At 40.0% G+C, this 13959-nt stretch overlaps 1 protein-coding gene across 1 annotated transcript in view; it reads left to right on the forward strand.

Moving 5' to 3' along the window:
• Positions 1-13959, forward strand: part of LOC129709149 (cilia- and flagella-associated protein 69-like) — a 109979-nt gene that overhangs the window by 41697 nt on the left and 54323 nt on the right. Inside the window, exons 12-15 of the mRNA XM_055655301.1 lie at positions 153-369; positions 798-962; positions 4371-4486; positions 7434-7552. Of these exons, the coding sequence (XP_055511276.1) occupies positions 153-369; positions 798-962; positions 4371-4486; positions 7434-7552 (617 nt within the window). The remainder of the gene's footprint in view (positions 1-152; positions 370-797; positions 963-4370; positions 4487-7433; positions 7553-13959) is intronic.

The raw sequence follows: 13959 nt of genomic DNA on the forward strand, positions 1-13959 counted from the left end.
TAATTAAAGGCATATAAATGATATTTACTGAGCTTGATAAAAATCATTGAAGTAACAGAGAAGATTAATAGGTATGAAATTGATATATACAATTTGTAGTAAGGATAATCCAAACTCACAAATTCATCTTTCTATATATGACTTCTCTTTAGATACTTAGCAAAGGGAAAGTACTGCCGGGATTATTACATTATGTTGGGGAAAATCGGAAAAGTGGAATTCGAGGATGGTCTGCTGCCCAGTTTGAAGAGCTTCAGCTTCATGCCTTAGCTGCTTTGATGGCACTTGCTCCCCTCATGTTGGAAGATTACATGGCATATCAGGGAAATACCCAACTGATTCTTCTGTTGGAATGGTGTGTGAGCAAAGGTAAATGTTGTTTAATTTAAAATGTAAATAAAAAGGAAAAAAACATTATTTCTGAAATCACTTTAGTGATAAGGGATCATAAGTATCACTTTATGAGGGCTGTTTCATTAAGTAGGTCCACATGTTAAATAGTTAAATGCACAATAATAAAAGATTTTTTAAAAGTCTATAAATGTTTAACATCTGAAATAAAACAGAATGCTAGAATTACTCAGCAAACCGTGCAGAACCTGTGGAGAGAAACACATCAACCTGTTAACTGTTTCTGTTTCTTCCTGCAGAACATTTTTAGCGTTCTCCATTTTCATTACTCAAGGTCACTGTAGTTTATAGTTCTTCCTCTCCTTAAAGTTCATCCTCTTATAATATCTTGTTCAGAATCAAAGATCAATATATCAGTCATCCAAGTTCTATTTGTTTTTTCTCAGATCCATACTTTGGTAAAGGCAATTCTTTCCATGCTAATGGCTGCCATGGCAATAAGAAAGCTCAAATGTTCCACTGCCTAAAACTCCTGAGATCTATGGCATCTCTTGGTGAAGAAGCTGTAAACAAAAGCTTGTTTGAGCAAGGAGCCCTTAATCAACTTGTAGGTAAGATATATTTATAATCTTAACCCCATCAACATATGAAGCCTAATTATACAGTTAAAATGGGAGATAACTCTTAAGTATCCTAACCAGTATTCAGGGGATCATGACAGAAGCCTCCTCGGAGGCTTCCCCGGAAACGACGACACGATGTACTCTGTGACGCGTCGGGCAACCAATACTGCCAACAGCTTCGTCTGACACACGAGCGAATGAACAAACCAGTATTCAACATTCAAATAATAGCACTCAATTTTTTAACTGATAAGCAACTCATTTACTGATACAATGTGATTGTAAACTGGATACTGTACTTTCCTGCAAAATAACTATGATTACACATATTATAAAACATTGAGGATAAAAAAAGACACTGTATGTATACATTTTCTATCTGCTGTCTTCTCCATAATGTTAGAATAATGTTATCAAAAAGTGCTCCCAAGTGTTGGTTTAGTAAATGTTATTTGGCAAGTTGTCATAAGTGGTTTTGAATTCAAAACTAATGTTGCTTTCACTCGGTATCCGACTGAGAAATACAGTATATCATCACTTCTTTATAGGTGAGTCTAAGTCACAGAATAAGCGAGTTCGGTATTCAAAAAAACGCAAGGAATCAAGCGATTAAAAACTCTAGGCAGCCGTGCCGCGGCATGGACATAGACCTGCGTCTCATCTGCAGCCAGGATTGATCACGGGTCTCTGGCACTGCAATCGCTGCTGAACCGCCACTGGACCATCCCCGTCCCCTCCCGTGTGCCTCCCCCCCCCCCCCCTCCCCCGGGTGCAGTTAGAGATGTCGTGAGTCAAACGGGAGTGGCGCACACAGGCAGCGCAGAGAGGCAGCGCTAAATGCAGCTCTGCCTGTTAACCTACCAGCCCTATCTGGACTCACGGGAACGACGGCACAGGCTTATAGCCAGCACGTAGAAGCAGCGCTAAATCCAGCTCAACTCTGGCGGTCACTCCGAATTAACCTACAGCCTTGCCACGGCTCCGGTACACCAGCCCAGAGCCATGGAATTAGCGCTGCATCTCCGTGCTGGCTGTAAACCTGGGACATCATTCCCGTAAGTTCAGTTAGGGCTGGTAGATTAACAGGCAGAGTTGAGCTGGATTTAGCGCTGCTTCTCCGAGCTGCCTGTAAGCCTGGGGGCGCCGCTTCCTTCTGACTCCCGACGTCTCTGTCCACCACCGGACGGGGGGGGGGGGGGGCACTCGGGAGCGGACAGGGATTGTCCAGTGGCGGTACGGCAGCGATTGCGGCACCAGAGACCCATATCGATCCTGGCTGCAGATGAGGTGCAGGTCTATCTCCATTAGTGTTTTTCGCTTGTGACCTATGACCTAGGCATGCGCAGTCGGAATACTGAATTTGCTTATTCTCCGTCCAACAACATTGAGAGAAGCATCAATACCAAAGGAACTGAAGTGGTTCAATTTGATAACTCACCACCATATTCTCATGGAAAAATCAGTGATATGAAACCAACCCACATTCCAAAAATTAAAGAACCAGCTTCCTTGAAGCATAATTTACAAAAAGGGCTACAAACTGTGATAAAGAATGTCAATTATCTCTCATTCTTTAATTCTACAGCAATCAAAAGTATCAATTTAATATAATTCATATACTAACATACGAGTCTATCTCAGACAGGCATAGGCATAGGAGCCTATTCCAGCCTACCTCAGATAGAGGTAGAAGTGGAAGAAAACCAAAGTTGGTCAGTAAAGCAAAGGAGAAATCGGCCCTTCGAGCCTGCACCACCATTCAATATGATCATGGCTGATCATCCAACTCAGTATCCTGTACCTATCTTCTCTCCATATCCCTTTAGCCACAAGGGCCACATCTAACCATTAAAGACCCAGCAAGAGAGAAAAAATATCTTATTTCTTTGAAATGGGTGATCCCTTTTTTAGACAATAATCCCTAGTTCTCGATTCTCCCATAAGAGGAAACACCCCTCTCCCAGTAACCTGTCAAGACCTCCCAGGATCCTATTGAAAATTAAGATAAAATTAGTCTTTTGGAGATCCAGATATTAAAGATAGAATGGATGGGCCTGACTGTCAGATGGGAACTAATGGTAACCGCATTGTGTCTATGAAAAAATAAAAGGATGAGACACGTATGAGTAAACAAATGATGTTTTACATACTTTTGCATTTGTTTAGTGCCTTTTGATACAAAAAAAATCTAAAATGCTTTGAAATGATTTGAAAAAGGATACTGTACTGAAAATTGGGAGGATGCCTGTGAAGCTTTTTTTTTAATTATTGATTTTAAATAGGTTTAAAAGGTGGTGAGAGTGATTTATGACACTTGGGTGAAGCACAGTTACCAAATAAAGTTAATGTATTCCTGAACTAACAAGGGGAGATAATTTGAGCAGAATTCACCAAATTGAGTTTAAAATGTAGATGGCTAATTTGCCAAACTTGAGGATGGAAATATGGCATAATGTTAATTTTACTATTTGGTTAATTGGAGGAGAACAAGTATGTACATTTTTGCTAAAGTAAATCTCAGGAAACCCCATATATATATATAGGATATAGGAGCAGGGAGGTTCTACTGCTGTTGTACAGGGTCTTGGTGAGAACACACCTGGAGTACTGTGTACAGTTTTGGTCTCCTAATCTGAGGAAAGACATTCTTGCCGTAGAGGGAGTACAGAGAAGGTTCACCAGACTGATTCCTGGGATGGCAGGACTTTCATATGAAGAAAGACTGGATAGACTCGGCTAGAATTTAGACGATTGAGGGGGGATCTTATAGAAACTTACAAAATTCTTAAGGGGTTGGACAGGCTAGATGCAGGAAGATTGTTCCCGATGTTGGGGAAGTCCAGAACAAGGGGTCACAGTTTAAGGATATAACCATATAACCATATAACAATTACAGCACGGAAACAAGCCATCTCGGCCCTACAAGTCCGTGCCGAACAACTTTTTTTCCCCTTAGTCCCACCTGCCTGCACTCATACCATAACCCTCCATTCCCTTCTCATCCATATGCCTATCCAATTTATTTTTAAATGATACCAATGAACCTGCCTCCACCACTTCCACTGGATAAGGGAGAAATCTTTTAGGACCGAGATGAGAAAAACATTTTTCACACAGAGAGTGGTGAATCTCTGGAATTCTCTGCCACAGAAGGTAGTTGAGGCCAGTTCATTGGCTATATTTATGTGGCCCTTGGCTAAAGGGATCAGGGGGTATGAAGAGAAGGCAGGTACAGGATACTGAGTTGGATGATCAGCCATGATCATATTGAATGGCGGTGCAGGCTCGAAGGGCCGAATGGCCTACTCCTGCACCTATTTTCTATGTTTCTACATATGGTTTTCAAAGAACATAATATTTTTGTGACTGATATGATTTTTCATAAATGTTTAATAGATATCCTGATAAACATGGCAGGCAGCTTGGAGGAAGACAGTGAAATTAATTTGCACATGCAAACTGACATCCTCATCATCTTGTCCTGCATCTGTGAAAATGATATTCATAGAAAGGTAAGTAACTATTAAATAATGTTGTTCAGTTATAATGTTTTTAGCAGCCTATTATTCCCAGAATATTCAAAAACTGTCACCATGTGTACCGTGTACCCAAAATCATATGTTTGTGTATGAGAAGTTTCTACGTTTTTATTTTTTACTTTGTATATTATGTGTCATCCCAGTTTATACCAAGTTCTCATTATTCACTGATATACTGTCTGCAGATCAGCATGCTTACCAGAGTATTATCAGGAGGGTCAGTAAATGTAATGCATTCCTCCAGAGCCATCTGCTCTTGTGACTGCTGAATTTTGTTTGCCATGAGATGGGTTGTATTTGACATTGTGTAAGTAGAGAAATAACAATAGTGGCCAGAACCGAGGTCAGGAATAAGGAGATTGGATTTTAGGAATGTAAGTAAAGGCATAACAAATTGAAATCTACATGGACATTATAATGTTAGAGAGGTTAATCCTGTATGTCATTGCAGCCTTGGTGTAATTGCCAACAGCCTTAATTATATCCCCATATTTCTTTTGGCTTTGGGATGTCTGTGCTTATATCTCTTGTGAATATTGGAAACTCAGTGTACTGCGCAATGCAATCATAATGGGTAAACATAAATAATATCTGTTGTTAATGTTGTGTTGACAGGTTATTGTTTCTGTGGTTTTTTTGTTTTTGTATTGGAATTGAGACAATAGTGTGCTGTTGGATTCCATTGAGTAACATAGAGACCATGGTAGTAAGCATAGAGACAATGGAATGAAGGCACTGAAATTATCAGCTGGCATAGGATATAGGCATTGCTTTCATGATAATGCAGTAAGAATATATCGCAACATGATCTACTGTAATTTACAGCCTGACATGGTTTGGTAGATTTTTGAGCAGGTTCCAAGCAGTTAAGCATGCCAGCTACCAAGTAGATAGTCCTAGCGAGAGCACAGTTCAATTTTGAGAACCAGTTGGGCTTTATAAGCAAAACACAAGCTGTCAGAGGAACACAGTAAGTCAGGCAGCATCTGTGGAGGAAAATGGACAGATGACCCTTCTTCAGGCTGGTCTTTATCGATCCTGATCAAAATCTGACCTTGATCTTGGTTCTGGTCATGCACTAACTATTGATATATAATGCCAAATACAACCCACCTCATGGCAAACATAATTCACCAGACAGCAATGGAGATGGCTCTGGAGGAATGCACTCTTCAGTGTCCATAGCCTCTTGTGTCTCCAAGGCTTTATGAGCAGTCAGTCACAAGGCTGCCTTTTAAAAGTGTACATACCCTCCTCCCTCACAATTTAAGGATTCAGCAAATTTGAAGTCTAGCAGACCCCACTCGCGAAGAAACAGATCCAGGCCAAACTAGCATCACTCCAAGCAGCATATTGATCCGATCCCTGAATATTCCAGTGCTAAGTGATAGATATTGGAACAGCATAATATCCTTATATCTCATCTAAAGAAGAGTCTCGACCCAAAACGTCACCCATTCCTTTTCTCCAGAGATGTTGCCTGTCCCTCTAAGTTACTCCAGCTTTTTGTGTCTATCTTTGGTTTAAATCAGCATCTGCAGTTCCTTCCTATGCATAACATTTTGTTAAAATGTTTAGTGAACATCAATTGAGTATTATTTATTATTAATTTTGTTTTCCTTTGAAGAGGTTGCTTTCTATTTATGTTAAATTCCATAATTTGCCCACCTTCATATCTCACCAACCCCATTGTTATAGTTGGTGTTAGTATTGGTTTATGTAGTGATGTGTATGGAGACACAATGAAAAGTTTATTTTTATACATTCAAATCAGATGATATATGAGTACAATCAAGCCATACACAAGTACAACAGGTCCAGGGCAATGAGGAAAATACCAGACTGCAGAATGTAGTGTTACAGCATTTGAGCTTTCTAGTAACAGAGAAAGTGCAGTTATACAATAAGTGCTAGATCTACATTGAGGTAGGTTGGAAGGCTATAACCACACCCTGACATGTCGGCCGACTGTTCAGAAGTCTGATAAACATGGAAGAAGCTGTTCCTGAATCTCAAGATTTTGCATCTCTACACTGGGGTAGTTTTTAAAATTATCCCTAATTAGGAAATATAATTACAGAAAATGCAATATTCATACCATAGGCTCTAGGCTACCAAAGTGGAATATTGGGTGCTGTTCCTCTAGTTTATGTTTGGCATTGACATGGCAGTGGAGAAGGCAATGCTCAGATAAGTTGGTGTGATAATGGGAAGATAGTTGAAATAGCATGCAAAATGGAAACACAAGATGGACAATGTGGACGGGTGTTTTACAAAACACTTGTCCACAAGTCTAAGCTTTATCTTGCCAATATGGAGGCAAGTAATACATTTAGTAGACCAGGTTGCAGGATGTGCACTTGATTTTCTGCCTACCTGAAGGTCTGTTAGCTTCCTGGATGGTGGCAAGGGAGGCGAAGGGATTAAATTTGCAGGGGACTGGGAGGAATCAGGGTCGTAGAGTTTCTGGCTTAAGACGTACTCGTAGGAATCAGGGGGTCATGGAGAGAGTGCAAAGCAGAAAAGGTAACGGAGTGGGGAAGGCAGGGGAAAATATGGTGGGATCATGTTGAGCTTGTGGAAGTGGCAAAGAATGACATGCTGGATGCAGAGGCTGGTGAAAGAAAAGCTCTTTGCACTATTAACGCAGTAGAATCTGGAAGCAAAACCTAACCTGATAAAGGAATATTGATGAACACTATCCCAAATTGTCACTGCTTTCTACTTAAACTATGTTATGCTGAAATTGCAGCATAAAAGTGCCCTTGGTACACACCTCCAGATCTGTCAAAGGATCATAAAATCTGTAAAGCTGAATTGCTGACAGATTTCCAGTTTTTCACATAAGACTTAAAGGATGTGCAGTTTGATTGCTATTTAATGCAAAGTAATACCAATTATTTATTTAATAATTTATTAGGAACTGTTTGGTGCTTATGGAGTGGAAGCTCTCATAAAATTTCTAATGATTGATCCAAATAAATTCTACAGTGGCATGGGCCACAACAAACTTTTGCTGGCCACAGTTGATTGCATCTGGTAAGTTTTATGTTGTGCAAAAAAAAAACAAAATGCTGGAGAAAGTCAGTAGGTCAAGAAGCAAATGTGAAGGGAAATGGATTGACAATATTCTGGGTTGAGACACTTGTTCAGACTGATGGAATTGAGAGGGGAGAGAGCTGGAAAAGTCCTGATACAATATGTTCTATTTCATTTTGCTCCACAAATGCTGCCTAACCTGCTGAGTTTCTCCAGCAGTATTTTGCTCAGGATTACAGTGATCATGTTTCTGAGACTTAAAGGTTCAAAGGTCAGTTTATTGTCACGTGTACCAATTAAGGTACAGTACACGAATTACCATACAGCCATACCAAAAAAAGCAGCAAAACACACAACTACATAAAAGTTAACGTAAATATCCACCACAGCGGATTCCCCACATTCCTCACCATGATGGAAGGCAATAAAGTCTAATTTTCTTCCTTGTTCTCCCGCGGTCGGGGCAGTCGAACCATCCGCAGTCGGGGCGATTGAAGCTCCTGCATCCGGCGATCGAAGCTCCCTCATCGGGGTGGTCGAAGCTCCCGCGTCGGGGCGGTCGTAGCTCCTTCGTCAGAGCTCCCGAAGTCGGTCCTTAACCAGGGACCGCAAGCTCCACGGTGTTAAAGTCCGCAGGCTCCAGTGGTTAGAGTTCCAAGGTAGATCCCCGACAGGGATCCACAGCTCCACGATGTTAAGTCCGCAGGCTCCCGCGGCTGGAGCTCCCGAAGTCGGTCCCCAGCGGAGGCTGCCAGCTCCACGATTTTAGGCTGCAGTGCAGACAGAGATACGATACGGTGAAAAAATCGCATCTCCGTCGAGGTAAGACATTTAAACAAAAGTTTCCCCCAACACCCCCATCTCCCACCCCCCACATAAAACAAGCTTAAGGACAGTAAAACATACGTTTAACCCAGATTAAAAAACAACAAAGAAGGAAGGGACAAGACAAACTGTTGGTGAGACAGACTGTTGCTGTTGAAACAGTAAAACATTTGTTTGCCACTTTTGGTGCCTAAGTATGGAACAAAATAGGTTAATGTACAATTATTTTATAAAATTAAGAAAGCAACATAGATAATTTAGATATGACTTGTCAAGAAATTTCAGTAATTAATGACTTTCTAAACTTTATGGCATTGCTGTAATCCTCTGTTTGCGTACTGGATAATCATATTGTTACACAGCAAGGACGTAAGCCCTTTGACCCAACTCAGTGCTAATGGAGATGCCTACCTGAGCTAGCCTCCTCATCCCATTTGCCTGCAATTGGCCCATATCTCTCTCAACTTTTCTTATCCCTATACCTGTTCAAATGTGTTTGTTTTATCTATCATATACCCACCACCATTGTATGAAAAGCATGCTAATCCCTTTTAAATCTAAACACATACCATCTAGTTTTTGATTCCCCCTGCCCTGGAAAAAAGAAACCCCATATATATTCACAATGATTTTATAAACCAATGTAAGGACACCATTTAGCACTCCAGGGGAAAACAGTTTAAACATTTCTAGTGTTTTCTATTAACTGTAGCCCATCAGTCCCAGAAAGAGACTTGTGAATCTTTTCTGTACGCTTCCTAACTTAATGACATTCTTCTTATAAAATGGCAAAAAGAACTGCACATGATACTACAAATGCAGTCTCATTAACATCTTCCATCTGTAACATCACATCCAACTCTTGTACCCAATACCCTGACTGATGAAGCTAAGCCTATCATAAGACCTTATCACCACCCTGTTGTCTACCTGTATCAATGTAACCACTTTCATGGAAATGTGTAATTGTACCCAAATGTTCCTCTGTTCAACAGCACTCCTCAGGGTTCCACCATTCATGACATGTCCCGATCTAGTTTACCTTCCCAAAATCTGTCACTTTGTACTTGTCAGAGTTAAATTTAGTTGCCCATTTTCTACAATCAAAATACAAAGTGCTGTAGAAATTCAATTCGCCAGGCAATACAGGAGTAGTTAAAACTGCAACAAGGATCATCAGTTTGTTTAGAACAAGGGTTCCCAACCTGAGGTAAATTTCACCTACTCAGGGGGAAAATTTGTTGATTCCGGATTTGTACTATATGTTTTCTCATTGACTGACTGTGTTTGGTTCTGGTATAACAGTATCTGTTCATCATTAGTTGTTCATTAATAAGTGAAATAACATTGTTATGTGCTATTAAAGTTGTCAGGAGTAAACGGGACGAAAAAGGTTGGGAACCCCTGGTTTGGGACATTGTTTTAATGAAGTGATTTATTTATTTGTCTTCCATTTCCCACTAACCCAAAACTGGAAAAAGTGCTCTGCTTTGAGTTATTTTATCAGTTTATTGATGCCAATTTTCTTCCAACTTATCCCTTCTATTTTCTTCCATTCCTTATCCTGAATGGATTGTTCCTCACAAGGGTAGAGTTCCAAGTGGCTGCTCCAAAATACTGGGTCATTACAATATGGTTCTGATTTAATCAATATATTCAAGAAAATTGTTTTATTATACAATTAACAACAGGAGCAAACATAGTAAATAGCCAGTCTGAAGAAGGGTCGCAACCCGAAACATCACCCATTCCTTTTCTATAGAGAAACTGCTTGTCCTGCTGAGTTACTCCAGCATTTTGTGTCTACCTTCGATTTAAACCAGCATCTGCAGTTCTTTCTCACAAAGAGTAAATACGGAAAACGACCCCAGTCTCATCCAGTTATTGTGTAGGAAGGAACTGCAGGTGCTGGTTTACACCGAAGAGAAGACACAAGTCAGGCAGAAAATAAATTGGTGACGTCTCAGGTCAAAACCCTTCTTCAGACTTAGAGTCAGGGGAGAGGGAAACTAGAGGTATGAAAATATTCAGAACAAAATATTAACTGACCCAGGTTGTTGTGATTATCTGAAGCAACAGATGGAATTATTTTATGAGACAAACGACACACCTGGTATTTCAGCCTCTTTATTATGGAAATCTATTAAGGCCTTTATTAGAGGTTCTATTATTTCATATCAAGCTTATCCAAATAAATAAAAACAGGTCGGAACAACTGGAATTAGAAAAACAGATTAAACAGCTTGATTTAGAAAATGCCATCGACTGTTAAACACAATAAGATAACAGCATTAAAATTCAAGTTAAATCAAATTGTCTCTGCAAAAGTTGTTGTTATTTCAAAATACTAGGCAAAAAAAAAAATCAAATTTGGTGATAAACCCCATAAACCTCTGGCACGCCAGCTGAGAAAAATGGGAAAAGATCACACCATTCAAAAAATCAGATCAGAAAAAGGTGAGCTGCTTACACTCCCTAAAGATATCAATGAAAGATTTTTAAAATTCTATCAAAATGTATACGCATCTAAAACTTCAGCCGAAACCATACAGATTAAAAACTTCCTTGACAATTGCAACTTTCTGAACCACAGCGCATCAAGTTCCTGGTCCAGGCAGTGTATAATGTCCTGCCCAGCCCATCAAACCTCTTCATCTGGGGCAAAGTGGAATCTCCGGATTGCCCACAATGCTCAGGCAAGGGGACATTGGAACACATCCTGAGCTGCTGCCCAAAGGCTCTTGGGCAGGGCCGGTACACCTGGCGTCACGATCAGGTTCTTAAACCCATTGCAGAAGCATGGGAATCAGATGCTGCAGACGAGCACGCCCCACCACCCAGATGATAACCTTCGTGAAGGCTGGAGTGCAGCTGCCAAGAACCACAACAGCCAGGAATCCGTCAGGAATCCTGGTGACTGCGCAGGACTGGCAGCTTTCTGTAGACCTGGTGAAACAGCTGAAGTTCCCACAGCACATTGCCACGACCACCCTGAGGCCAAATATCCTCCTGGTCTCAGAGGCGATCAAAAACATCGTCTTGTTGGAACTGACAGTGCCATGGGAGGACCGTCTGGAGGAGGCCCACGAGAGGAAGATGGCCAAGTATGAAGAGCTGGTCATAGACTGCTGCAAGCAGGGCTGGAAGGCAAGGTGTATGCCCATCGAGGTTGGCTGCAGAGGTTTAGCAGGGCAATCGCTCTACAAAGCCTTGAGTGCACTGGCCATCAACGGAGTGGCGAGGAGAAGGGCCATCAAGAACAACACAGAGGCAGCGGAGAAGGCCTCGAGATGGCTCTGGATCAGGAGAGAGGTCCATGGGGAGGAGCGAATGCCACCTGAACATAAGTCGTACTCTGATCAACCACGGCTGGGTCGCCTGACTGAGGGTGTCAGATGTTGAAAGACCCGAAACACCCAATGACCCCAGGTTACATCATTGATGATGTGTTCAGGAGCATCTATAGATGTATTTGTATCAATTGAAGAGACTATTAAATCACTGAATAATGGCAAAACGCCAGGTCCAGACGGGTTCAATAATGAATTCTATAAAAAAAGTCATGAATTAATTTCCCCACATTTACGAGCCCTTTAAATGCATGCATTCAAAGCACAGACGCCACCACAAACTTTAGCAGAATCAACCATTACATTGATACCCAAAAAAGATAAAGATCTTGAAGAGCCAGGATCATATCGAGCAATAGCTCTTCTAAATACAGATCAGAAAATTAAAGCTAGAACTCGGGCAAGAAGATTAAGCTCGTACATTAGTAAACTAATACACTCTGATCAAACTGGGTTTACACCTAAGGGACACTCGTTTAATAACTTGAGACGTTTGTTTAAAATAATGTATTCACACAGACCGATAAATGAAGACTTATCTATTATTTCTTTAGACGCAGAAAAAGCATTTGACCAAGTAGAATGGGAATATCTCTTTACAGTATTGCAAAAATTCCAACTAGGAGAAAAGTTTATTTCATGGATAAAGTTGTTGTATAACAATCCGACTGCCAGAATACTGACTAATCAAACTCTGTCACCTAAATTCCAGTTATTCAGGGGCAATAGACAAGGATGTGCTTCCTCACCTATGTTATTTGCCCTTGCCATAGAACCCTTAGCTGAAAGCATAAGAATTCATCCGGGCATTCATGGCTATAACACTAAACATACTAATAATAAGATTTTGTTATATGCAGACAAAGTACTTTTATATATTACCAACTCTCAAGTCAGTATCCCAAATATATTAAACCTCATAGAACAATTCGGTTCCTTCTCAGGGTATAGAATAAATTAGAATAAAAGTGAAATTATGCCAATAAAACCTCAACACCCTTCACATCTCCTAAAATTTCCCTTCTAAAATTGCCACTGAAAAATGTAAATACCTTGGAGTTTACGTGACTAGAAAATATACCTCTCTATTCCAAGCAAATTTTCCACCATTAATTACTAAATTAAATGCCCTTATTCAATTTTGGAAAACACTTCCGATTTCCCTTGTAGGTAGAGTAAATGCCATAAAGATGATTTTCCTTCCACAACTCCTATACCTATTTCAATCAATACCGATTTACCTCCCTAAAAGTTTTTTTCAAAAACTTGACTGTGATTACAAACTTTATCTGGGATTATAAAACTCACAAAATTCATTAACGACATTTATGTAAACGTAAAGAAATCGGTGGACTAGCTCTCCCCAATTTTCTTTTTTATTACTGGGCAACTAATATTGAAAACATAACCTACTGGATGGATGATACATGTCAACAAGTAAACTGGTTAAAAATGGAGAGGGAAGATTGTTCGTCTTTCAGTATAGGCGCGATTCTTCTTTCTCCAATACATCTAAATGCATGAGAAAATCCGATAATTCATAGCACGCTACGAATGTGGAAACAGTTGAAATCAACCCTTCAATTGAGAAATTTCTCTCTCCTCTTACCAATCGCCAACAGTCCCTTCTTTAAACCATCTACTTTAGATAAGGCGTTTGCACAATGGGAATTAAAACATTTAATCTAGGAATTAAAACATTAGGAGATCTTGATGAGAAGGGGATTTTCCTCTTGTTTCAAGAATTACAGGTGAAATATCATTTGAAAGTCAGTAATTTTTTTAGATATCTTCAAATCCGAGACTAAGTGAAAACACACACGCAAGATATCATTCTATGGACCCAGATATATTAGACGAATGCATGAATAGAAAGGCGGATACAAGTAAGTTAATATCCTATATTTACAATACCCTTTTAACTGCACATAACCCATCTTCGGAAATAATTAGGCGAGCATGGGAAGATGAATTGGGTTTATCAATTTCAAAGGATAGTTGGGAGGAAAGCCTTTTATACATACATAACTGTTCTCTTAATGTTAGGCATTCCCTTGTACAATTTAAAATACTGCACAGACTTTATTATTCAAAGTCTAAATTGAACAAGGATCTTCTCAAATGTCTCTCCTATTTGTGATAAATGTCTCCTCCAAGAATCGACTATAACCCACTCTTTTGCTTCCTGCACAAAGTTACAAAACTTCTGGAGGGGAATTTTTGATATCTTTT

This window comes from Leucoraja erinacea, chromosome 2 (assembly GCF_028641065.1).
Source record: "Leucoraja erinacea ecotype New England chromosome 2, Leri_hhj_1, whole genome shotgun sequence".
Classification (NCBI taxonomy): domain Eukaryota; kingdom Metazoa; phylum Chordata; class Chondrichthyes; order Rajiformes; family Rajidae; genus Leucoraja; species Leucoraja erinaceus.